This window comes from Podospora pseudoanserina, chromosome 5, assembly GCF_035222485.1.
Source record: "Podospora pseudoanserina strain CBS 124.78 chromosome 5, whole genome shotgun sequence".
NCBI lineage: Eukaryota > Fungi > Ascomycota > Sordariomycetes > Sordariales > Podosporaceae > Podospora > Podospora pseudoanserina.
Genome location: NC_085924.1, coordinates 2318506 through 2344192, shown reverse-complemented (window position 1 = coordinate 2344192; position 25687 = coordinate 2318506). Strand labels below are relative to the sequence as shown.

Here is a 25687-nt window from a genome sequence, read left to right as displayed (position 1 = left end):
TGAGAAACAATTTAATCTTGTATTACCTACAAGACGCTGCAATTGTGCACCTGAACCAACGAGGCCACTAGGCTCCAGGTATAGTGCCCGTAAAAAACCGCCTCCCGAATATGCATTTACCGCAGCATGGCATGGCATGCAGGTGACAAGCAGCAGCGTCTCATTGCACGGGGGGACGAGGGGCCGAGGGGCCACGGGGGCGGGCTGTAGTGTGTTTGAGACGGTGCAGATGCTAGAAACGAAACAGACATTTGAGGAGCATGTCACCTTGGCTCGCGTCACGGTCGTGTATCGTGTATCGTGATCGTGTGCTGAGAGGGTTGAGTGAGGGTTGATGTTAGCTAGCAGTCAGCAACTCGCAGCTCGCGCGTGGACGGGGACATGACAGCGGAAGGATTCAATGCCCGGCTGAGTTGTCAGGCGGAGAAACCACTCGCCTCACAAAGGGAATTGACAAAAGTAGAGAAAAGATAGGCACCCTTCGGATGCTATTCCGGGCACTGTTTCTGACTACCGACAGCAAACCGAGTGAGAATGAACATCTTCAACGGCGTTCAAGCCACCGACCGTGCCCCGCCAAGCCAAAAGGCAAACCCACACAGGTGTGCCACCAACGCCACACTTAGTATGGACAGTGCTCTTTCATCAAGCCACAATGACAGGCACACAAACCTCATCAACCTCCAGTCTAGAAGTCTCATGGTGAACCCCGTTCCCAGCCACATTTTCGCGTGTCCTTCAAGTCGAATCAATTTTATGACCGAAATGACCGATAGTTCTTCATCTTGGCATTGCTTTTTTTTTTCCCCGGTGGAAGTTGCCGACGCCAGATGATCTTCCGCCATCACCAGCCCGGCTTGCTTGCTTAGTGGCCATCAAGGATGAAGGATTCTCAAGGGTCCAACTGGCGGTTTCTCCCTCGTCATGAATGATAAACAGAGCTGCTGTTCAGATACTTGACAAAATTGCAGTCCCACTTTGCTTGATATCAATCGGCTCCCAAAGTCCTAAATTTCGAGGCTTGGCTAACACACATAGACCTCCAAACCCCCCAAAGTTTGGCACTTGAAGTCGCACAATAAATCCTCGTGTGGCATTCTCGTGTTGGCCTCTGGTCGCATAAAACAACGAAAATGGACCTTGATATTTTGAGGCCATCTCCGGGGTTGGTCGTTAGGACTTCCGCCCGTTGTTCGTCCGTTCGTATCATGGCCAACAGCAAGCCGGCTCCGACTTCTTGTCAAGATCGAAACAGCATTGGGACGATCAACTTCAAGAATTCGCAATCAATGCTCAACACGATGACTTGTGCACGTTCAAAAAGTCTATACATCCTTCCGAGGGACCAAGCCGCCCTCAACCCCACCCTATGACCGCAGCGGCTTCTAGAAAAAGACCATGAAAAACTACACACTCATCTGTCGGATTCCTTTGAGGCTTCTGAAACCGCCTCTTCCCCGTCGGCGCCTCACCGCTCACCGCATTATACGATCGGATCTCGGTTCCCCTTGAAGAAACAGGCAAACAAGCATCTTGACGCCGTACGCCAACGGAGAATCCCAAGACACCGGACCGAACCTCGCACCAGCGATTAGAAGTGTTTGCCTTCCTTCCCTTCACCGCTCGTCCTGACCAAAACAATTCCAAACCATCAACACCCATCCTTCCCCGTCCGTTGTTCCCCATCCCCATCCCAAAGTTCACCACCCTTCTTCCTCCCACCCAACAACCCATGCACATCAAAAGGATCAACAAGCGTCACCCAAAACGGCCTCCCGTCCTTATACCCCGGCCCGTCAATCTCCGTCGCCCCATCCGCCCTAGACAAGTACGTCTTTGTGCTCTTTGGCAGCCACATCCTCGGATGCCTTACATTCAGCAGCACATGATTAATCAACATCAGCATCGCCTCAAACACATAAAAAAAACTCTCATATCTGATCGCCGGGCTCAAACTCTTGGGATCAAACCCCGGCTTCCAGTAATCATGCTCAGCGATGGACCAGTACTCCACCACCCGGAAGATTGTCCTTGCAAAGAGCAACGCGGTGGAGATGTAGAGCGTGTAGAGCGGGTTGTAGAGTTTGGCGTTGCGCATCCCTGACTTATAACAGCGGCGGTGGAAGATGGCTGCTAGGAGAATGAAGAGGGTGATGACGAAGACTTGGATGAGGAGGGATGCTTTGAGGAGGGCGCGGCCGATGTCTTGGCGCCAGGGGGCGAGGGATTGGTTTGCTGTTAGGGAGACGCCGTTGCCGTTGAGGGCTTCGATGACGGCGGAGATGAAGGCGAAGGTGGTGATTACCTGGCCGGGGTGGATGGGGGAGTGGTAGGGGGCATAGTAGAGGATTCTGCCGAGTATGTTGTAGTTTGCGAGCTCCAGGAGGGGTCTGAAGGGGGTGGTGGTGCAGGTTAGCGGAATGTGTAGATTTGGGGGAGGGGGCGAGGAGAGAGGATGGGGTGTCAACAACGTACGGTGCGCCGTAGATGAGGCAAACACTGACTATGTACTTGACGAGGTTGGTGTAGCCAAAGGCTCCCCAGGCGCGCGACGAAGCCCCCGGCGAATAGGACGGCGCAGAAGACGTAAAGGCCAGTTAGGCGCCAGCTCTTGTAGTGGCTGGTGTTCACGATCAGTATTGTTAAGTGATGACAGGTATAGTTGAATCCTGTTCGTACATGCACTGGTAGATGTGGTAAAAGCCAGAGAAAGCAAAAGCTATGGCGAAGAAGATGGCAGCTCCCTTGTTGGGGGCGTAAAAGTACACACTGCCAGGGACTATTGCCTTGGTTGTAAGTAAGCACGGACAAACTCCATCCAGAGAAAACATACCGTATTCTCCTGACTCCATCGTGGTTTCGATCTTGTGGTGCTCAGTGGTGGTTGAGTATGACCAAATCGTTACTCCTCATCACATGCCGCAGTGGGCGTCATGAGCGAGATATATACATTTCCATATTCATCCTATTTCAGCCGCAACAACACCCTCATCGTATCTCGCGATTTTCCTATCCCCAAAGACGTGCGTCCACATGCAGCAAAGGTGGTAAGCCACACACGTCCAGTGCCTCACTCTTCCAACAACCAATCGCATCGCCCCCCCCTGAATACGATGCACAGAAGCACAGACCAATCCATCTCTCTTGGACGCCTGACTGACGGCACATGGAGAAACTGATAATCTGATTTCATCTCCCATCAGTCCAGCCTTACCCACCAATCTGGTAGTCGGCACGATAAGACAGAGCCTTGCCGAAAGACTGACGTCGGCACTGCCCTGTCTCTCGCCCACGGTCTGTCCGCACTCGTACCTCCTCCAACAGCATGCTTTCCAGTCATGTTCCAGAGAGCCTTATTCTCCCATCATCTGATCAAAACCCTTTTTTGAAAGAGAGAAACACAGTTGACTACCTTGACGTGAAGCACCTTTTCTCGATAGACACATAACGACAATAAAGAGAGAGTAAAGTCCAATAGCAGCCAAACACATCCCAACTTCCAACCCTCCCCCTCCCCCTTTCCCCCTCCCAAGGATCCCCCAACCACCCCCTCCACAACTCCTCCAACAGAATCCCCAAAGGCCTATACACCCCCCTACACCTCCTCTCCACCTCACCCATTCCAACCTTCCCCTCCCACCCCCTCCACACCGCCATCCGCTCCCTCGCAAACCTCACTCCCTAAATCTGCGAGCCCCCCGTCAGGTACCACCCCAAGAGCACCAGGTCGAGAACTGTCCCTCCTGTAATACCTTGCAACAAAATCCGCCCGTGCAGCTTCATAAGACTGACCGTGTCTTTGTCGAAATCCATGGGCAGGAGAAGGCGTAGACCACAGAATATGAGCGATATGTTGAACCAGAAGACGGGCGCGATGAGGATTTTGAGGAGGATCTGTCGCTGGGGGGTGCGAGGGGGGGGTGGGGGCGGGCCGGGGATTTTGTAGGGTATGAGGAGGACTTTGGTCACAGCTTTCCATCGTTGTCGTAGTGTTGATTCGGGGGGCGGCGGTAGTGGTGATGATGGGGTATTTGGTTGGGGGAGGTCACTGGTTGTGTCACCCGGGGCCTTTGTGTCGAGTTTTTCCATTACTACTCGAAGCAAGAGATGAGAACTGTCTTTTGTTGTTTGAGGGGTGTGTGTGATGCCGCTGTTGATTGTGGCAGTATCATGATCCGAGGTGAGGTCGAGATAGGTTGTCACCATCGAGTTCTTATCTGTGCTCTGAACTCGGATCGGCTTTTCAGAGGCTCGCTCCTTGTTTACGATCGCTTTCTCAAGGGCCGAGGTCGTCTCAGCAATTTGAAACGCCTTTAAACCTCGGAGAGATTGTCGGGAATTCGATTGAGTAGTGAAAAAAGCTTTCAGCCCACCTGGCAAAATGTGTCAAAGCTTGCAAAGACGCCAGCTGTGAACTCAAAATTTTTGGAAAAGCGAACTTTAAATTCCCTCTTTCTCTATCCGTGCATAACCAAAAGTGCCATGATTTTTTGCCCAAGTTTGAGGTTAGCACCTATCCCCAAATCTGTCTGGCTGCTACCTGATGGTCCGAATATGGTTTCAATTTTCTTTAACATCTTCCAGAGTGTGTAGTGACTTTCTTTAGGTTATCTTGAACGATCACGGAGTTCAACATTTACGCGGTCATATCTTCTGCCTGGAGAAATGTGGCCAACCCAGGATTTGGTGGTCCCAAGCCATGCTTCAATTACAGCTCAGGGGTGCTTTCCGCAGACAGGAGGGCAACACATGCAATGGGACTTACCCTCGGGACCAAAGACCACCCGGTGTCCTGCTCTGTTCTTTCCTCACGGATTTTCAGATTTGTGACTTCCATTCCCCATCTCTTCCCACCACGGACAATTCGGAGAACTACCAGCGAAGTTCGACGTACTGGGGAAGGAACTACGCCTGCAAGCGGGGACCAAAATGACCTCAGTAATAGGAAACAGCAAGAACGAGCATGTTTCCAGAGCGGCTTCAAAACCCAAGTCTCCGGCCTTGTCACATTTTCTCTTCTCTTTTCTCTCTTTGCCAACTACCGAAAGCAAGAATGCCATCCTTCTCTTCCCCTTCTTCTGGAACACGTGGGCAGCGTGTTTGCTACGCCCTTCTTGTGTTCCTCCTTTCCAGCAGTATCATTACCTTGCTCTTTAGGGGGGTCTATCGTTGTGTGGCTCTATGAACGTCTGGCTCGGCGGAGGACCCAGCCCACTGGCTCATCGTGTGGGGTGCGGCCACCTTGGTCCTCCCCTCCCTCGGTGTGGCTTTGGAATTGGTGACACTGATGCCTCATGACCCACATATCCAGACTTCGATGTCGCCTGGTACTTTCGCGGAAGGGTGGTGTCTGAAGCATTACACGGCTGCAGCAAACTCCATCCTGGCCTCACCGTCACGGATGTTGCAGAGCTCTCCTTAAGTGGAACTTTCTACGACTCCTAAACGACGTGGCTGCCCACCACTAGTTGCGGGCTCGGGACACTTACCTGGACTCGGCTCGCTGGATTGGGGTGGGTAGTCGGTCGGCTAGACAGGGTGGGTGGGCGAACAGCTTTTTTTGGTATCAAATCGTTGTCGAATCATCAGCTACAAGGTACGTGCATTTGTCCCTTGCTGGCTAACATCACAAGGTCTTCGATTACGGGATAGTTCTCTCGAGTGGAAGCCGTTGGGGCTTACTACAGGTATGTCTGACAGCCAGAATCATCTCGATGTGTCTTTATTAACGACTCTGGTATGAATAGTGAGACGACACGGCGATTCCCACAAGCAGACATTCCCCAGATGGGAGCGAGTTCAATGACGGGTATTTGGTGGTGGAATTTCGATGGGGCCAGTTGTCTGTGATGAGGTTCTGGAAAACCGGCTGTTTGATGGAGGGTGTTTTGATGGAGGGTGTTTTGATGGAGGGTGTTTTGATGGAGGGTGTTTTGATGGAGGGTGTTTTGATGGAGGGTGTTTTGATGGAGGGTGTTCTGGTGGAGTCTATTCTTATGGGAAGTGTTCTGATGAAGGGTTGTGATGATGGCTGATGGGGGACTGTTCAATGGATGGCAAATTGATGAAGAGGCCTGAGATAAAGGAGTATCTGATGGGTGGGTGCGCCGATGCTGTCTACCGGTTGAGTTGTCATACGGCTTTTCGATGGGTTACTCTGGCGAATATAGGGTGTCTGATGTCGATGGGAAACAAGAGATGAGATTGTGTTTTGAAGGTTGATTGGTGGGGGCGAAGTGAACAATTGAGCATGTTGACAGCGGCGTGAACGAAGAGTACACACAATAAATCACGATGAACAAACTGTTTCCTCGTCTGTGCTCTGCGATCTCTTACAAGGTCCTGGTTCACTTACCCAAAACCACCCCCTCACTCCCCCCCAACCTCAAATAAACCACCAACCCCAAAGGAACATACCCATCCTCCCCCTCCCCCCTTGAACAGCTCACCTAATCCCCCTCAAGCTCCAAAGTTACCACCCACTCAAAAAACCAAACCCCAACCCCCCCCCAACATCATACATCGACCCACCCCAAAAACAACCACCGTACACCAGGCAACCACACATACACCCCCTTCTCCCACCATTATCCCATATCCTCAAACTCCCTTTCCAGAAACAGTGACAACCTCCCTCCCCTCAAAATGACCGGCAGCAGCAAATCCCGGATCTCACAAAGATAGGTAAACAACAACCCACCCAGAGAAAAGCAGCCCACAAGAAAAAAATCAGAAGACGGGAGTGAAGATGGGAGGCAGATGGGCCAGGGGCTATTAAAGGGAGTAGGTGGTGTCGATGGTGTTGATGGTGCGGACACATTTGACAACACTGAGTCGAGCTGGGGGTTCACATTTCCAGGTGCGGTTTGACCATCGAGATGGTCTCTGTTTGGGTCGGTGCGGCTCATTTTTTGGTCAGGTTTTTGTAAACGAGGCGTTGGTCGAGTGCTCAAAGTCGATCATCAAAGTTCATTCTACAATTGGCCCATAAATCCTGTGGGGGAACAAAATCAAGGCTTCAGACCTTTTTCCAAATTGCTGAGCCCCGATCTTCATCTGCTATCATCGTCATGCTAGTAGGTACTTCCGCCTAGGTGTCCCAAACCACTGACAGACAACAAGCATCGGATTCATCTGAACAAACACCAGTCACCAAGTTCTATTCTCCCCCAACCCCTATAAATACCAACATCACCCATTTCAATTTCCCACAAAAACGCCGTGCTATGGTTTACCTCATTTAGTTACAATCCCAGAAAATAAAAAAATGTGACAAAAACCCCCAAGATAAAATACCAATTTCTTTTGTCAAGCGCTTCCTCCCAAACCCAGTCCTACATCCACCAGTCCACCCACCATTCATATTCACCCCCTACACGCCTCCCATCAATACCCCAACTTCTTCTGTCCCTTCCTATCACCCTTCTCATCTCTCCCCATCGTCGAAAAAGCGCAAAACTTATCCTTGATGGCCACAACCTCGTACGTACCCTCCTGGCTCGCCCGGATGACCTTGCTGTGCTCGTGGCTAATATCGTGCCTCGTCTCCAACACAACACTCTTCTGCCCCTTCTTCGCGTTCGTGCTACGAGTATACGTAAACTCAAACGGAGGCGTGCCCCAGAACTCGAACAGAATCTCCACCTCTCCACCTTCGTGGATATCAACGCGAGCGTTCTTGCCCCTGCTGATCTTGACGGCCGGCATGGGGTGGATCGTCTTGGCCACATTGACAGGCGCCTTGCACTCGGACGACTTGTCTGAAATGGTCGTGATGACAAACTCACCAGGCGACTCGGCCACGCGACGGAAGTTAGTCGTGGTTGACTTGGCTTTGCGCTCGACGCCGTCAAAGGTATACCAGACGTCGAATGGTGGGCTGCCTGACAAGGTGTATGAGATACGCTCACCCACGCAGTAGTCGGTGCGTGTCTCGAGCGGGTAGATGGTGGGCGCCTCAAAGAGCTGCACCTGGATCGAAGGACCGCCAATGTTGGCTGTGGCCGAGTGGCAGCCGCTGCCATCCTTGACATCGCGGATGCGGATGTTCTGGGTACCAAGGCGAAGCTGATGCCGAGGGATCTGGATTTCGTACGTGTTCGAGTTGATGACGGGGGTCCGGTAAATCTCGGGGAGGGCGGCGCTTTGATGCTTGATCTCGACCTCCAGAGAAAATGGAGGCACACCTGAGAGGACGACAGGGATTCCTTCTTCCGCACCCTGCTCGGACTTGCAATACTTGAAGGTTTGTCCAGGTTTGGCAAATGCCGCCGTGGGCTTGCTGTTCACCTTCTGCTCTACGAGCACGGGCTTGAAGTTTCGATCGCTGTTGTACAGGTGGTCTTCCAACGCCGTGAACTTGTACGTGTATGTGCCGGCCTTGGATGTGTCGGCTTGGATTGATTCCTTTCTCAAGGCGACATCAAACTTCTTCTTGGCAGTAGACGCTGATCCTTGAGGGGGCTTGTGGCGAATCTCGTACTCAATCGAGAATGGGGGAGTTCCTATGACAAGTTAACAGTTGATCGAATTACCACAGTGATGGAGTATCGACTTACCCTTCATGCCCACCTCGAAACCAGACACATCACCTTCGCAGACATTATCCAGGCGGTATCCAGTCTCCGTTCGCTGAACGCCGTGAGAGAGCAGCACAGACATGTCGGGGCGAGAGAACCAGTCGACCTCAAATGTGGAGGTCTTGGGGTCAATAACACCATGGCATTGGTTGTCCCAAACATCCACAAGCTGGTAGGTACCACGTTCCCGGACCGAAAGATAACCATTGTCGTTTCTGACAGTCCTCTCTTGGCGCGTAGCCGCGTCGTCGTTGAGCTTGATGTACGAGACCTTCCAGGGTCCCTCACCAGTGAGCCTCAAAGGCAGGCTAAGGGGCGAGCCCTCGACGCCCGTGATCTTGCGCTTGTGCTCAATCTGGCCAAACGCAGCCCTTGGGCTTTGGCGACGTACCGAGATCTTCAGCTCTTGCTTCAAAAAGTTGCGGCAGCCTCTCTTGTCCTGCACGCTGCTCAATGCCAGAGTGTACTCGCCACCCTGGGTCAAAGGCGGCGTCGAGATTTGGTACTCATTCCCTTCAATGTTGGTAGCCTTGTGGGCCTTTCTCTTTCCATCGTGGATGATTTCCCATTCCAAAGTGAAGGGTGCGTCTCCCAGGAGCATGACGTCCGCCGTCACGTGGTCTCCCAAGCAAGCCTTTTTACCAATGGTCTGCTGGAGAATAGCGCTCGCCTGCGGCTTGACATCCTGCTCCAGGGTGAATTCTGGGCCCGAAAGTTTGACTCCCTTGTAGACATCGTCACTGATATGAGTGAAGATGTACTTGTGGTGCCCGGAAACGCTGGGGATCAACTCCATCTGGTGGCGCAGGCCAGGGATCTTAACCGGGTCCGCGTGTCTCGTTTTTCCGTTTTCAATGATATCGTATCGAAGGATGAACGGTGGGGTGCCAATCAAGTGAAGGTCCACCTGGAGACCGATCGAGTTGCCAGCACATGTGTCTGGAATTTCTTCTGAACGCAGTGAGAGTTTTGGTTCGAGAGGGTTCAAAAGCAAGCAGGAGGATGGCTCCCGCACTTCACCCTCACATCCACCGGAAGATACAGACTTGAGAGTGTAAAGACCGGGAGCAGAGATCCTTGGTTTGTCCCTGGCGTTTTTAGCATTGAAGGTGCCAACCGAAACCACATCTCCGTGATCTCCGGTATCTGTAAGGGTGTCTATGGGCGAGAAAAGCCAGCTCAGACTGTGCGCTGTCGAATCAGGCGTACCGCCAATCCCAAACTTGACCGGCAGCTCCTTGGAGTCACCCCTGGCAGCCCTCAACGGGTTCCTCAGATCACATCCATCAAGTTTAAGGATTGGGCGTTCTTTGACGAGGAAGTCCTGGACCAGTTCCTTGGGCTTGGCTTTGCCCTCTGGATCTTCCGAAGGGGAAATGTACTTAACAACGTTCCCAAATCCGTCCTGGACCTCGTCAACAGAGTACTGCCACTTTCCGCTGGCGTACATGGACTCGTTGACACTGACAGGAACGCGCTGGGGTCTGGCCCAGGAGATGTCTTCATCGTCATCCTGCACCAGACTCGTGGGCCGTATGGCGCCGAGAGGACTCGTGAATCCCTCGGGCTGTAAGCTCTGAAAGTGAAAGCTGACATCCTTGCCATTGATGGCACGGCTGTAAGTGATCTTGAGGGGCGGAGTACCTTCCACCTGAAGAGTCAGATCCGAGAGATCAGCGAGACACCTTCCGGGGGTTGTCGTGGGCCCAACCCAAGCCTTTGGGCAAGGCACAACAAAGGTTGGGGGACCAGGACGCTGCACCTCCAACTTGTACTCGTCCAGTACTTTTCCGAGTTGGTAGGCGCCAGGCTTCTTGGCAGGATATTCAAAGTGGACCACAGACTGCATATCATCAAGGTCGCTATTCTTCTTGGCCTTTCGTTCGATATCCCTAAGATGCACTCTGCCGAGCTTGATGGACTCTTGATGACCCGTTTCGAGATCGGTGCGAAGCAGCTCGACTTCGACCGGAATGGTAGCGTTGAAAAACATGGGGATGAGCGCGGTCTTCTGGTCACTGCTCAAGCAGAGCGGGTGTCGTTCGGGGTTGAGCACCGCTGAGCCCTCGGGGAGAATGTTGATGATTTGCTTGCCCATGATGAGCGAATGGTTGTGAATAATGCTGGAAAGCTTGACGTTGTGCTCAGAAATAGCCAGTTCGCGATCATAAAACATCTTGACAATTCCGATGATCCATCCCTGCCAACCAAACTGTTCAAGACCCAAAGTCAGTACCAAAACACCTCCCTGGAGAACGGACACAACATACCCCAAGGTTGAACATCAAGGACCAGTCAATGAAAGCGTGAATAAAGAAGGCCGATATAACGAAGGGCTGCGATAGTTCCAGCCATGGTATCCTAAGCTCTGGCAGGCCGAACAAGAAGGCGCAATCTATGGCAACCCATTTGAGAAACAGCCACAAGGACTCGGTGTCCTCCTCCACCACGCCGGCCCAGTCGTAGAGCTTCCATGCCAAGAGCGCAGCATAGACGGCAACCGCGTACAGACGCTGTGTCGGGGCATCGAGGATGTTTAATGGAATGACGGGAGGGTTGGCAGTGGGGGGTGCGCCGCCTGCTTGGGGAGCCACGGGCAGCGGATTGGGGTTTGCCGGTGGTCGTCGGGGCTGGTGTTGGAGGGTTGGCGGAAGATTGTTGTTGAAGGGAGTTGGCCGGGCACGCCCTACTCGGGGTGCCACGGGGGTCTGAGGAAAGGCACCGACGCCGGTCATGGCATGCCGGGTTGGGTGGTGATGCTAATAACTCGATGCTCGGTTTGTTGTGCTTGGGTGATGAGGGATGGACGATGGGTGGAAGCGCAACAACGATAGTACTTTTGTAATGGCGACAGTATCTGGCGACAGGCGTGTGTTTTGTGACGGCCGCTCGTTCGAGAAAGATTCGGCTGGCTGTTCGTCGTGGAGGTGATGCAGGCAGCGCAGTGCGAATAGAAAGCTGCCAAAAATTCCTGTTGCTTTTGTTAGCGGCACGTCAAGACGCGGTCTCCAGTTTCCATCTGGGCCGCGCTGGCAGGGTCCAACGACAGCCGATGCTGATTGGTTTAAGCTCAAGCTAAGGTCTCCGCTCTTGACTTTCATCACAACTTCCAGAGCTTGATATTTCTCAACTCCATACCCTGCCCTGGTTGATCTAGGAACCCAACAAGATGCTCTGCAGACCAATATGACTGTGAGCCTGAAATTAATCCTCATCGGCAACTTCCACAGCCTGCTCAAGGTATATTTCTTCTCCTCATGAAACGGACGGTAGTCCATCCGTCCGCCTCCTACCACCAACCGTCTGTTTGAATATCCAAGATACTCAGAGACACCCACCTCATGCACCGGATTAAGACATATTTTGATTGTTATTTTTGATGAGTGTATTGTCAAGACCAAGCGTCCAAGGTAATGGATAATTTGGATGGGTAGCAAAGCGCAACGGGCCGTCACCAGCACCTGCCAAACATCCAAAGTTCAGCCACGGCATCTCATGGCTCTGGTAACTTCCCAGAAAACTGACCTACTCGTGCCTCCTATTCCAGGCAGGCCAAGGCACCAACCCCATACTGCTGTCAGTCAGCCGGCTTGCGCCAACTATCATCAACCTCTTCCTTCGTTTCAGCAGCGTTGATCGGTATTCTTTCTCTCTTTCCCAAACGCAACACGGCATATCAATCCAGCATGGGTCCGAGAAAACCACCGAACAAGCATCCATTTTATGCACCAGAGGACTCCTCCTCTCTAAAACACGTCACCAACGCAGAGGATATTAAGGATTTCGCTCCTCGTCGCTCGGGTCGCGCGACTAAGAAGCCCAGCTATCCTGGTGATACCGAACAAGAGCAGGCGCCTGCGAAGACTAGAAAGCGGAAGGCAAATAACCCAGCACTTGATGAGCCGGAGCCTGAGGCAGAGCAGGATGAGGGGCAGCAATCTGGGCCCGACTCTGATCCTGACAGTGAACCTGAGCCCGAACTGCCCGAGCACGTGATGAAAGACATCATCGCGGCATCGCTCGAACCATGGAAAGAAAACGAATTGGAAGAGTGGGATGGTTGGGCAGAGGTGGTGTCGGATCCCAAGCTCTTCACCGACATCTTAAGAAAGCTGGGTGTTGAGGACGCAGAGATAAGAGAACCGCTGGACCTCGAGACGCTCGCTGCCACTTTTGAGTATGATTCTCAACTCCTGCGGATGGTTCACCTTGCTAACAGCCCCTCCAACAGGTCTCCGGTTTATGGGTTGGTATTCCTTCAAAGTTACAGAAGTATGCGGCAGGTTTGGCTCCCGCGTCAGCCCGACGACAAATCAGATCTGTGGTTCTCCAGGCAGACGGCTACGAATGCGTGCGGGACCATTGCCCTCCTGAACATTGTCATGAATGCCAAAGATCTTGCTCTCGGGGGAAAGCTGAGCGAGTTCAAGGAGCAGTCCAAGGACTTGAGCCCCCCGTTCCGAGGCAACAAGGTCGCCACCAGCACCTTTATACGAGCTGCCCACAATATGCACAACAGCCGCCTTGACCTTCTAAATGCTGTTCTGGAGCTTGAACAAGACGCCATGCGGAACAAGCGGGCCCGGGCGGCCAAGAGGGCAAGGGGAAAGGCAGCATCTGCTAATAGAAGACGCAGTAGTGGTGCTTCTAGTGCAGCCTATCATTTTGTTGCTTTTGTGCCCATCGGTAACGGCATCTGGCTTTTTGATGGCTTGGACACGGAACCGGGATACATCTGCGACATTGAGAATCCCGACAACTGGTTAATAGACATTCAGTCGACTCTGGAAGAGTACATGAGAGGGCGGGAAACCGAGTGCAACCTCATGGCCCTCTGCGGGAACACCCTAACCGACAGCGACAATAGGGCTGCCAGCCGCCAAAACGATTTCGGACTGGCCATTCACGAGTGGATAAAAAGGTTGAGCGAGTCTGGTGCCCTTGACGAGCTCGTCGAGAATTAGTTGATCTTGCAGGAAGCGGAGAGATACCCGGAAAATGTGGAATATGATGATGGGGAGTATGAAGATGACGAGTGCTGTGAATTCGAAGACGGTTATCGTTGGGATGATGATGATGATAGTGGAGAAAACAATACAAGCAAGAAGAGGGCCAGGTCGCCGAGACTTGACGACGAAGAAATACGACGGAAAAGGCGGAGATGGTTGGCCGACTTGACCGGAGACTTGAGGCCGCTTCTGTATCAACTTTGGCAACACCTGAATATGGATACGACGTTCGTTGCCCTGGATCAGTTCAGGCCAGGGACGCAGGGAGAGATTGAGCTTCCATCTTTCCTTCTCAAGAATCCGACTGTGACGGATTGGTTTGATATTTTGCAGAACAAGAAAAAGAATAAGAAAAAAAAGTAACTGTCTTGATAGCGAGAATTTATATAGACATAAATAATGCAAATGAAAAAAAAAAGGGGGGAAAAAAAGTCCACGAGGTGTGTGCCAGCAGAATGTGAATAGTTTCCATGACGTATTATGCAACACACTTAGCCCAGCAGAAAAGTGACGGCATCCCGTCCTGGGCGCATAAATCCAGACCTTCTGGCAGATGCTAGACCGTATGTGGCAGGCGGTCAAAGCGCACCGTTCACGGTTCAGACCATTCGGGCGGAAAGTCCCCACTGTCTGTGTCAAAACCAACCCCCGCTCAAGCGTCCGCCTGCGCCGTTCCTGCTTGTTGCTTGTGAGAGAGAGCCAACAAAACAACATACCTCCGACCTGCCGACCCTGACGCAATTCCCTTGGTCCAGTACATACACTGCGCTGCGCAATCCATCGTGGCCTTGTTTGTATTGCGCTTTTGTTTGGAGCAGCAGCACACCTTCATCACAGACATACTACATACCAACCTCTCTCTTTTTACGATACCTACCCTGCTCTCCTCCCACAGAACCAAAGCCGGCAGCGCATACATTCGAACCAACACCATCATGTCAAAGAGAACAAGCGTCGCGGCCTCCGGGTCTGCCGCCTCCTGTAGCAACGATGCCAACGTCTCCAAGTCGCCAGCGCGTATGTTCATTCTCCCCCTCCCCCGCTATTTTCTGAGCTTTTCCGTCCCAAACTACCACCCAGTGAAACTAACGCCCCACCCACCAACAGTAAAAGACAACAAGCAAGACCTCCTCCTCTCGTCCGATGTCGGCCACTTCTCCCTCGTTCGCGCCCTCCACCTGGCCGACCTCATCACCGAGCTCAACGGCCTCTGTGGCATCCTCTCCGTCTTTTCCTCTCTGCGGTACTGCATCGCCACGGGCCCCCTCGCCTCGGCGCTGAACACGGAAGCCCACTCGACGCTCTACTGGGCGCTGGGGTTCCTGCCTCTGGGCTTGTTCTTTGACTTTTTCGACGGTAAAGTTGCGCGGTGGAGGAAAAAGAGCAGCATGATGGGGCAGGAGCTGGATTCGCTTGCCGATCTTGTATGTCTTCCCCCCATCTCCCAGCAGCCCACCTTTTTCTTTTACTGACAAGCTTTGTGTCTTGCAAGATCTCGTTCGGCGTAGCCCCAGCCTCAGCCGCCTTCGCCATGGGCCTCCGCACACCAGTCGACCACCTCCTCCTCGGCTTCTTTGTCTTGTGCGGCCTGACGAGACTGGCCCGATTCAATGTCACTGCCGCCGCCATCCCCAAGGACGCCACAGGAAAGGCAAAGTACTTTGAGGGAACCCCCATCCCTACAACGTTGGCTACCGACGCGGTGATGGCGTATTGGATCTCTAAAGGCTGGATTCACGAGGCGTTGCCTCTGGGCACTTTGTTCACGGGCACCCTCCTAGAGTTTCACCCGGTGGCGCTCATGTTTGCTATTCATGGGTGTTTGATGTGCAGCAAGACGATTCATATCCCTAAGCCTTAGGTTTTGTATGGAAAAGGGTTTTTTGAGGGGCAAAATAGGAACTGGGATTATTAGTTGGGGAAACAAAAATGATAAAAAAGGGGTGGTTTTTGTTAAAGGATACCTGACGACACACGCAACACACACGGGACTCATGAGGCTATGCATGATTGCACACTCAACTTTTTATGTAACAAACCTCTCAGTCCTCTTTTTCTTTTTTTTTTCTCATGATGGAGGGAGAGAGACTGGGGAACAAAATGGGAAGGGGGAAAAGGGATACCAATTCAACATGATGAAGTAGTACGATTAGCTTTTGTTTTTTGGCTTTTTGTTGCGGCTTTTGCGTTGTTTGGTTGGGTTGTCTTGTAGAGTGCCTTGCTTTGGCTTTTGAATGATACCTTTTTTTTCATTTTTGGACAGCTCTCTTTAGTCCGTTGTCGAGCCGACCAACTTCCAGGCAGTATTGCGAGCTACCCCTGAATTCTTAGTAAACATGCTTGGCTTGCATGACAACCAATATCTCGAGTTGGTTTGTTTGTCGAAAGGGTTATTTCACCTCGTATTTCTGCTACAAACACCACACCACCACCACCACCACCAACACCAGTGCTCCCCCAAACCCCTGCTTTAAGCAATACCAAAAAACCACTGAAAGCTACAGATTCATGGTATACCGGCAGACAAGAAACAGGTTCGATGGAATGACTTCTACTTTTTCTACCCTCATTTTATCATTTCATTCATTCATCTAAGCCTTGACCTCCTCCTCCTTCTTCGCGTCGGCCACATGAGGGAAGGGGTTGTACATGCCCCTGTCAGACTTGAGCTGCCTGAGCTTCTGGATGGCCTCGTCCAAGTCAAAAGGCACATCTCTCGCCTGGGTGGAGGTGTCGTCGCGATAGCGGATGTTGACCTTGCGGTTGCGCATCTCGTCGTCGCCGACCACGAAGACGAAGTTGTCTAAAAGACCATGTTAGTTTCTCTTCGAGAATAAATGCGCTTGGATTATTGTAACTTACATTGGGCGAGCTGGCCGTTGCGAATCTTCTTCTGGAGGGTGTTGCCGGAGCTGTCGACATCTTGGAATCACACAGTTAGAATTGATGTCGAAAATAGGGGTGTGAAGGAACAACATACCGGCATAAAACTTCTCCTTCTTCAGCAGGGCAGCGACCTCCTTAGCGTAATCCAAGAAGCCCATGCCAACGGGGATAACGATAACCTGGCGAGGCGACATCCAGAATGGCCACTTGCCGGCAAAGTGCTCAGCCAAAATGGCAGTGAAGCGCTCGATACTGCCAGCCATGGCACGGTGGATCATGACAGGGCGGGCACAGCCAGGAGAAAGAGCCTTCTTGATGAGAAGAGGCTTCTTCTTCTCCTTGCCGTCCTTGTCCTTCTCAGCCTCGGCCTCAGGAGCAGGAGGAGCAGGCTCCTCAACAGCAGCCTTGGTCTCACCCTTTTGCACAGTCTCGCCAGTCTGGTACTCGAGGGAGAAGTTCTGGGGCTGCTGGAAGTCAAGCTGGATGGTGGCGCACTGCCACGGTCTGTTGAGGCAGTCCAGCACAGCGATATCAATCTTGGGGCCGTAGAAGGCACCATCACCAGGGTTGAGCTCCCAAGAGACACCACCATCCTTGTCAGAGGCAGCAAACTCGTCAAGAGCCTCCTTAAGACGAGACTCGGCGCGGTCCCATGTCTCGATCTCACCAAGGAACTTTTCTGGGCGAGTAGAAAGCTTGAGCTTGAATGTGAGGCCGAGGATACCGTAGAACTTGCGCATGAAGTCGAAGAGATCGGCAACTTCCTCCTTGATCTGGTCCTCACGGCAGAAGATGTGGGCATCATCCTGCTGGAATCTTCTCACTCTGGTGAGACCGCTGAGCGCTCCGCTGGCTTCGTTACGGTGGAGGACACCGAAATCGGCAAGGCGGAGGGGAAGTTCCTTGTGACTGCGCTCTCTGTGACGGAACATCATGGCGTGGGCCGGGCAGTTCATGGGCTTGAGACCGAACTGCTCCTTGTCCACGTCAAGAAGGAACATGTCCTCCTTGTAATGCGCCAAGTGGCCAGATTGCTCCCAAAGAGACACGTTAAACATATTGGGTGTCATGACCTCGTCGTAGCCACGGGCCCAGTACTCCTCCTTGATGTAATCCATAATCGCATTATGGATGCGCATACCGTGGGGCAGCCACATGGCCGAACCGGGCGAGCACTCCTCAAAATAGAACAACTCTTGCTGCTTGCCAATCAAGCGGTGGTCACGCTTAGCGGCCTCCTCCAAAAACTTCTTATGGGCAGCCATTTGCTTCCTGTCGGGGAAAGATACACCGTAGATTCTCTGAAGGGAGTCGTTGTTCGCATCACCGAGGAAGTAAGAAGACGAGTTCTTCATGATGGCAAAAGCCTCGATTCTGCCAGTGTCGGGGACGTGGGGGCCTCTGCACAAATCGATCAAGGGGCCGTTCCTGTAAACTGTGGTCTTGGTGCCATCCTCAATCTTGTCCTTGATGATGTGCTGCTTGTACTTGTTGTAGGCAAACATCTTGAGCAGGTCCTCCTTGCTCATCTCGAGTCTCTGGAAAGGCTGCTTCTCCTTGACCACCTTGCTGACAATGCTCTCAAGTGGCGCCCAGTCTGTGGACTGAACAGCGGCACCATCCGGCAGAGCCATTTCGTAGTAGAAACCATTGTCCACTGGGGGCCCAATGCACAGTGAGCAACCGAACCTCCGCTCGCAGGCCTCGCCAAGAATATGTGCGCTGGAATGCCAGAAGACAAACTTGCCCTGGTCGTCGTTGAAGTCCAGAAGCTCAAGCTTGCAGCTCTTCTCGAGGGGACGCTCGAGATCCCACAATGTCTCGCCATCGATTCTCGCAACAACAGTGCGCTTGAAGAGGCTGTTGGAGATGCCCTTGGCAATTTCGGCGGGGGTGGTCTCGTACGATTTGCCGACCTTGATGGTGCCATCTGGCATTGTGATTGTGATGTCCTCGCGAGGTCTACTGGCGATTTCCTCCTGTTGTTCCTTGTACAGGCGGTCGAACAGGTCGATACGCTCCTGGATGAAGGATGGAGGGGGGTTCATCTCGAGTGGGCCGGCGCTAGCATCGGCGGCAGGGGCGGCCTTCTTCTCCTTCTTAGCCCTCTTCTTCTCATCGCCGTCGATTGTGGCCTTCTTGAGGGCTTCGGTGACCTTTTCGACCTTCTCCATGGTGACGATTCTCCGGGACTGTCGATGTGGACGGGGTGTGTTTGGTGTTGCCTGTAGGTGGCTTTGGAAAGGGATTCGGTCGAGGGCGATGGTAGTGGCCTAAATGGGAATATTTTGCGTCCCCTGAAACCGAAATAAGGGACCTGTCAGCCAATCCGTGAGTCACGGTCCGGGAGCAACTTCAGACGAGAACAAGGGACGGGGAAGCAGAACGGCGTGGTGGTGGGCGGTGGTGGAGGGGCTCCAGGAAATTTGACTGCTACCCCGCGGTCGATAGGGGATCCCGGCCAGGGATTGCCGGCTGGGACGTTTTTGGTGGGCGGGGCTCCATGTCTTGCAGCTGCGCAACAGACCTGAGGGGCCCAACAACGTTGAGGAATGAGGAGCTCGGGCCACCCAACCGCTGCGCTATCGAGAAATTAATTACCACTGATAAGCATTTCTACATGAGGCCGGTCTGGCGATGACGCGCTTTGCGCCTGCGCAAGTCCCGAGAGCTAGCAAAGTAAGGTTTGCCAATGGCAAATGACTTCAAACTCTTCCAGAGCATCCCCGTCTTTGAGACTCCCGTGTATGAGCGGCCGCCACTGGTATAAAGCGCTCCCAGGTTGAATCATCGCGCGCCGCTGCTCCCTCTCGAGCTCCCTCCGACCATCCGAACCACATAAGAGAATTCCGCCAGATCGCCCTCGAAACTACACTGCGATGGCTCAACTCTCCGACTTCCCCGATGAGATCATCCGTCACATCCTTCACTTTGTGTCTGCTGAAGACAACCTCCGCAACTTCCAGCTAGCATCACGACGCCTACATAATATCGCGAACGAGCCCCTGCTGTGGCGAACTCATTGTCTGCGTTGTTTCCACTTTTGGGATGCGAGACACAACCTCGAGAAGAAGCTCAAAGCCAGAGCCTCTTCGGTTGGCTGGAAGGACTTGTGGCTGAAGAGGCGGAGAACAAACTTTCGGGTGGAACGATGGCTGGATGGTATCGTGAGGACCACCAGAGGTCAGGCCAGGAGGGTAGCAGCCATCTGTGAGCTTGGGCTAGATGTCAAGGACTACTTGCTGGATCAGCGCTACATTGACGACTCGGACGAGTATGTGTTGGCGAAGAAGTACTGGGCGCAAGCCACCTTGGACAGTCTTCATAGGGGACTAGCAGTGGAGGTATGGTTCAGTTACCAAGGGCGTCTCAACAGCAGGGAACATCTCGATGCTGCGCTGGGGGCTTTTGACATGTTTGTCTTGCACGACCAGGATCATGATCTTAACTACGTAAGTTGTTCCTATAGCTCTACTAGACTTATAGCTAATAGCTTCCACAGATCGCCCGGACGCTTGATCAGTACGCCATCCAATACATCACGGAGCATCCACATTCCAAAAGGTTCAACACGAGAGACAAAGCCATTAACCTGATGCGCTGGCTTCGACTCAAGAATTACATTGGCGCCGAGTTCCCCATCAGCGAGTATCGCAATCTGCAGTACTGCCTTATTGGACACGTCCTATCCGAAAGGGAGCACGCGTCGCTCCCCCTGGTTGCGGCTGCCATCTTCGTTTGCGTGGCCCAACGGTTGGGGATAAATGCCGCCTGTCTCAACTTCCCAGGTCATGCCTATGTCAGCGTCGAGCCGCCCGCCGGCGAAGACCTGGACGGCGAACTTGTGTGGAGCAACAAGCGACCGACAGCTTTGCACCGCATGTACATCGATCCCTTCACCTCTGATCACGAGGTGCCCATCGAATACCTTCGCGCCAAGTTAGTCGAACATGGCTGGGAAAGCGACGACGACTCTGCCAGTTTCCAGCCGTCACCCGTGCCCATCATCGTCCAGCGAATGGCAAAAAACCTCAAGGCCTCATGGGCTGAGGTGTACACGCTTCCCGAAAACGACCCCAAGATCATCTCTACCGGCCGCCTCCGTACCGGTGTTCCTCTTCGCAACCTCAACACAGCCAAATACGCCGCCATGTGGGCTGACCTCATGTCCAAGGATCCAGCCACCTTTCGGTGGAGTGACTCCCTGTCCAGGCTCCTGGCAGAATGTTCACAACACTGGTCAGAAGATTTATGGATTCTCGAGAAGTATCTCTCGCCCGTGTACGAAGCGTACGACTCGTTCCTCAAACGCCAGCCTATGGCCATGGATGACCGCGTCGGGTGGCAGCACGTTCCGGATATCATCCGAATGATGAACAATCTCGACAACCGGGGGTCAACAGCGTGTCATAGAAGGTACACAGAGGACATTCAGCGGTCGGTGCACTACAAGATTGGACAGGTTTTTAGGCACAAGAGGTACGGGTATGTGGGCGTTATCAACGGGTGGAGAAGCAAGAATATGATGCTGCCGGATCCGCATACGGTCTCGCATGAGGATGCAAGAGTGGAAGGTGGAAGATTTGATATGTATTCCGAGATGGGGTATGGCCGGCGGCCGACTGACAAGATTTTTTATACTTGCGTGTAAGTAGCCCCCCGCGCAACGCCATGCTTCCGGTTTTTTTTGAGAGTGTGTGACTGATTTGTTGTAGGAGACCGGCGTATTGTCGCCTCAGAATTGCGCAGGAGAATGTGGAGATTATCACGGATCCGGCTGAAATTCCAGAGGAGCTTTTTATCGCGGCGGGTAGGTTCTTTAAAAGGTTTGATCGAGAGAGTTGTCGGTTTGTTTCCAACATTAAGGAGTACTACCCTGATGATTGAGGTCTTATTTGTGTTTGCTTTTTGCTTTCTTTCTTTTTAATATGTTGGGAAGGGCTCGGTAGACTGAGCAGGAATGGATTTTTTTTTTTTTTTTTGGGGGGGGGGGGGTTGGAAAAGGAAAAGGGTGGTGTATATCCAGGGAAACGGGAGCTGGTTAGGAAAGGATACGGGGGGTAGGAAAGGTATAGGATTGGGAAAAGTCACTCCGCTTCGTCATTTGTTCTGTTTTATTCTTTTTGATATCCTGTATTATTTTACGCGGAGATTGCTGTGGCATCGGGCATTGGCAGGTAGTTGTATATCCATTCCTGGTATCAGCGTTTGAAATAGAAAGTTTAATTTGGTGGGAAACCACACTGGATGTGCGAATGAGGTGCAAGTCAAGATGCATGTCAAGGTGAGTGTTGTGACGTACAACACTTTGGATAGTAGTAGCCTGGTTGCCTCCCTCAAGTGTGTTTATTTCTTTTGGTCCAACTCATTGTAAAACCCCACACATAGCCATATCGCAACGTTACCCTTTTACCCCTTGAGCACATCAGATATTCACACACCACCACTCACAAAGCCCCTTCTTCATCTGATTTCAGTATAGACAGAGGTGAACCAACCCCCTTGTTCAATCCCCATCTATATACCTAAAACAACCCAACTCCATCAAGCAATAGTCATTACTTCCTCCCCTTGCCCCTTCTTTTCCCAATCAAAATCATGTACGCTTGTATCATAGCCATATTCTTCATCCATCCAGCACTCCTGTATCCATGTATTCCCCCCATTCCCCAAACGAATTCCAACGATCGTATGTATGTATGTAAATGGTATCAACTGTGAACGAGTGTACAAAAATCAAGAGAGCGTGTGATGCAACATAAAAATCTCCAAAAAGGTGGTATAAAACGGGGTATCTTTGGAAGCGACGTAAAGGAATTTCCGAAACCGAACTTCCTCCAACTTTTCTTTTCTTCCACACATGGTCATGGTCATTTTCCATCGTCGTGGTTGAGCCTTCTCCTTTATCTCCATGAGAAGATCAGCAGGCAGAGACCGTTTCACGCAAACGCCTTCCCAGTCAACCTACCCGCTGCCTCCCGTTTCTCCGCCCACCCCTTCAACGCCACCAGTAAAATCACCCACGCCATCATCAACGCAACGAAGCCCATGGTAACCGTGTACATGAACATCGGGTTGAGCTGATAGTGGATCATGCCGTCGACCGTGTCACTGGAACTAGCCATGAACATGAAACCGCCAGCGGTAAGACCAAAAGCCGTCAACAACTCCGTTGGTGGCCTCGAGGGGTAAATCGTCTTGGGCGCCTTGAGGTACATAACAACATAACTCAAGCCGCGGGAAAGCGACGCAGCAGTGATGAGATCGCCCCATTGCTTGTGGACCATGGTCGAGATCATGCTCTCTTGTGTGTGAGAGCTCATCATCAGGCCCGTGAGAATGATCACAAGAGCCGGTATTGGGTTGAGAGAAAAGGCGTATGTCTCTGGCTCGCGGAGTTGGTCCCTGTCTATGTGATCCTCCTGGGCGGTTTCGACAACATGAAAGTTCAAGAGATTGCGAATGCGTATCGACTCGATGAGCATACCGCAGAGGCCGCCGCCAATGAACAAGACCGTAATAGAGACGTGTTCCAAATCTTGAGAGGACCACTCACCACCCCAATTGCCGAGATGCTCGAGGAAGACGTTAGTCGATCCATAAAAGAAGATGAGGGCACTTTCGACGAATTCGGCAGAAGGACACCATTTCTGGCCCGCCTTTTTCGGACGGACATTCCAAGCCTAAATATGGTTAGAATAGGGGTAACAGATTTGAAAAAAGCAAGAGGTCTTACCCATCCAAGATCGCCAAAACTGCCAGCCCAACGAGCGAGCGTCCACCATCCCAACCAGATAAAAACACCCCCTTTGATCCAATGTGCCAAACCACTAAAGATCCCGTTGCCCTCCTATCATCATGGTTAGCATCTATTCTCTATCACCAGAAGACTTTCAAACTCACAAAGAATCGGGCGTAGGTGATAACCCCTGTGCAGAGTGCAATGAAGCTAAGGAGAAGAATCGTCCGATCAACAAAATTATAGGCAAACATGAGGATTTTCCAGAAGCGATCCGAGATCTTGCCAGCCACCTTTGCCATCATCGAGAGAGCCTTGCCAGTCTTTTTCAACGATGGCACGTTGTGCTCGAGATCTTCGTCCTCAAAACCGTCGTCATGTTGGTACTCTTTGTGAGCGAGATGTGAAGGGATAGTGGGAGAGGTTGGAGGTGACGAGATAGAGTGACTGCGGAGAGTTTCCGAGCCGAGCTCTGTGCCCTGTCCGCTGTCATGGGAAAACCGACGGTAGGGACCAGGAAATCCTGATTCGTGGGCTTGAATGGCCTCAGTCGACACGGGGATGAAACCCTGGCGTTCCCCCACGTTGCCCAGCTGTCCCCTCTTCATCATGCCGGCCACGCGTGCCAAAATTCCAATGGCCACCTGGGATACGGCAGCGATGGTGACGATCCATCCGGTCTTGTGGTGGGCATTATTTGGGTAGAGATCCGGCGTGCTGGCGTTGTAGACGATGCCCAACAGCATGCCACCCGTGTTTAAAGCGAGGAAGCTGAACTGCACATAGAGGGTGTATCTTGAGCGAGCAAGGGATAGCATAACAGCTGCGGGCAGTACAAACATCCAACCCAGAACCATCAAGACAATATGTCCGTAGATAGCCGCTTTGTGGTCCGGATGGGCGAAATATGTCGGTGGGTATTGATCCTCTGGGAGAGGCTTGTCGGCTTCTGTCATCTCCATGCCGCCATGCCCCCCATGTGCGAGGGCTCCTCGGGCGAGGCTGAGGATTACCCAGCCCGTAAGGGCTGGCATGAGGATACCAGGTGATCTCAAATGTGCCATCATCTGGACTCTCCTAGCTTATACATGACACGCTGTTTTCGAGGTCCCCAGGAAGTGATGCTGGCTAATGGATGCTGGTCAATGGTATGTGGTCGTTGAATATAATATTGTGTAGGCGGATGTTGTTGTAATAGCGAATACTGATTCAAGGGCTGAAGATGGGATAGAAGTGCCGTTATTGTCATAAAATTGGAATCAAGTTCGACCCAATGAATTCAGACCCAAGGTATCGGATCAGATGAAGGACAAAGACTGGTGTGGTTTGATCTGGGGAACAGACCGTTCCGCAACTAGAGGGTATGGGCAGGTTGTGGCCTGAGAGACCTTATAAAGGAAGCTCCAAACATTGCAAGCTTCATGTAGAGGTAGAAAGGACCCATCATAGCTCTTTCCCTGATCCGGTATACAAGGACATGGTGATTTGTAATTCCAACCTCTTTCTTGGGGCCAAGATGGGCAAGTGTTCTCCTCGATTCTACTCGTGCTCGGTCTTTGCAGCGAAGCGGCTTCCATATGTCACTTCCACGGCTTGTACTCATCAACTCCGGTACATCCGAGCCTTCTCGTGCCTTTCTGGGGCTGGACGTCGTGGAAGGTTGTCGATGAAGGGTCCACAATGACGCTGCACTGTGTGGGGAGTCATCTTCAACAGACGCCCCCGACCATGTCACCACATCATGAACGCTATCCAATCAGGTGGCAGGCCCTCGTGTGATTCTTTGAGTCAGCCTTGGGGGAAGGGAGATGGTGTTAGTCTTGGGTGTCACAGCAGTGGCATGTGGTCGGTTCTGATACCTAACTTGGTGGCTTTTTACTTGGCTACAGATACGAAAGAGCGCGAATATTTCTTTTCATTCGTCCAGGGTTTGATGACGGTACAATATGTTGCCGATATCTCCCTAGCTCGTTGGTCGTGAGACCGGAGTTAATACTCAGCTTACAAGGCTGATGAATCAGTTTTCAAGCGGGGTCTTAACCGTTGGCGGTTCACCTCACCCAACCCACAGCTTACACCACAGTGTAAATTCTTTCACCAGACAGATATCATATAAGTTGCGCAACTTCTTTTCGTCCAGCGGAAAGTTGTATGAGGCTGTATTCAATGGAAAAGTTTACAGGCCACAGGTATTACCAAAGGCCATATAAGGACAAACCGGGACGCTCTTCACCCTCCATGAAGCCCTTGAACCCCTCCATCGCCAACCATCGGCTTACTCCACATTTGTCCATCCAGGATCTGCCCCACATGATGAGAAACAGAAACTGACAACGCCAACTCCCGCTCACGTTTTTTTTGCGCCCGATACCACCCTCGGGGCCGCTCTACCGAGTCTCGGCGCATAAAAGCCGTGACGGCCTCATCTAGATCGACGATCTGCTCAGGGAGACCACGATATCAGTTCGCGGGCT

The 25687-nt window shown here is 52.2% G+C and overlaps 8 protein-coding genes across 8 annotated transcripts; 3 read left to right on the top strand and 5 right to left on the bottom strand.

The window, feature by feature from the left end:
• Positions 1 to 1279: 1279 nt before the first annotated feature.
• On the bottom strand, positions 1280 to 3084 carry QC764_506110 (uncharacterized protein). The gene is given in 5 exon segments (XM_062947864.1): positions 1280 to 2390; positions 2476 to 2503; positions 2512 to 2669; positions 2680 to 2779; positions 2834 to 3084. Coding segments are annotated over 5 exon segments (1044 nt in total). The 5' UTR covers positions 2853 to 3084; the 3' UTR covers positions 1280 to 1651.
• A 597-nt stretch (positions 3085 to 3681) lies between these two features.
• On the bottom strand, positions 3682 to 4089 carry QC764_0080260 (uncharacterized protein; the record flags this gene model as incomplete). The annotated part of the gene is made up of 1 exon (XM_062940778.1): positions 3682 to 4089. One exon carries the CDS (start codon positions 4087 to 4089, stop codon positions 3682 to 3684), a length of 408 nt encoding a protein of 135 aa, XP_062799117.1.
• A 3059-nt stretch (positions 4090 to 7148) lies between these two features.
• QC764_506100 (uncharacterized protein) lies at positions 7149 to 11563 on the bottom strand. The gene is made up of 3 exons (XM_062947863.1): positions 10850 to 11563; positions 8559 to 10791; positions 7149 to 8504 (listed from the first exon to the last, which is right to left on the bottom strand). The coding sequence occupies exons 1-3, from the start codon at positions 11312 to 11314 to the stop codon at positions 7387 to 7389; spliced, it is 3816 nt and encodes a 1271-aa protein (XP_062799116.1). The 5' UTR covers positions 11315 to 11563; the 3' UTR covers positions 7149 to 7386.
• Positions 11564 to 11683: 120 nt separating this feature from the next.
• Positions 11684 to 14072, top strand: QC764_506090 (uncharacterized protein). The gene is made up of 2 exons (XM_062947862.1): positions 11684 to 12756; positions 12811 to 14072. Exons 1-2 carry the CDS (start codon positions 12266 to 12268, stop codon positions 13541 to 13543), a joined length of 1224 nt encoding a protein of 407 aa, XP_062799115.1. The 5' UTR covers positions 11684 to 12265; the 3' UTR covers positions 13544 to 14072.
• Positions 14073 to 14190: 118 nt separating this feature from the next.
• Positions 14191 to 15901, top strand: CHO1 (CDP-diacylglycerol-serine O-phosphatidyltransferase). Its single transcript, XM_062947861.1, has 3 exons — positions 14191 to 14605; positions 14696 to 15012; positions 15081 to 15901. The coding sequence occupies exons 1-3, from the start codon at positions 14524 to 14526 to the stop codon at positions 15447 to 15449; spliced, it is 768 nt and encodes a 255-aa protein (XP_062799114.1). The 5' UTR covers positions 14191 to 14523; the 3' UTR covers positions 15450 to 15901.
• On the bottom strand, positions 15753 to 19073 carry THS1 (threonyl-tRNA synthetase). Its single transcript, XM_062947860.1, has 4 exons — positions 16569 to 19073; positions 16451 to 16510; positions 15988 to 16391; positions 15753 to 15901 (listed from the first exon to the last, which is right to left on the bottom strand). Exons 1-3 carry the CDS (start codon positions 18646 to 18648, stop codon positions 16180 to 16182), a joined length of 2352 nt encoding a protein of 783 aa, XP_062799113.1. The 5' UTR covers positions 18649 to 19073; the 3' UTR covers positions 15753 to 15901; positions 15988 to 16179.
• A 19-nt stretch (positions 19074 to 19092) lies between these two features.
• QC764_506060 (uncharacterized protein) lies at positions 19093 to 21411 on the top strand. The gene is made up of 3 exons (XM_062947859.1): positions 19093 to 19926; positions 19977 to 21121; positions 21190 to 21411. The coding sequence occupies exons 1-3, from the start codon at positions 19354 to 19356 to the stop codon at positions 21359 to 21361; spliced, it is 1890 nt and encodes a 629-aa protein (XP_062799112.1). The 5' UTR covers positions 19093 to 19353; the 3' UTR covers positions 21362 to 21411.
• A 360-nt stretch (positions 21412 to 21771) lies between these two features.
• Positions 21772 to 25127, bottom strand: QC764_506050 (uncharacterized protein). The gene is made up of 3 exons (XM_062947858.1): positions 23378 to 25127; positions 23211 to 23324; positions 21772 to 23157 (listed from the first exon to the last, which is right to left on the bottom strand). The coding sequence occupies exons 1-3, from the start codon at positions 24278 to 24280 to the stop codon at positions 22414 to 22416; spliced, it is 1761 nt and encodes a 586-aa protein (XP_062799111.1). The 5' UTR covers positions 24281 to 25127; the 3' UTR covers positions 21772 to 22413.
• Between the last annotated feature and the right edge of the window lie 560 nt (positions 25128 to 25687).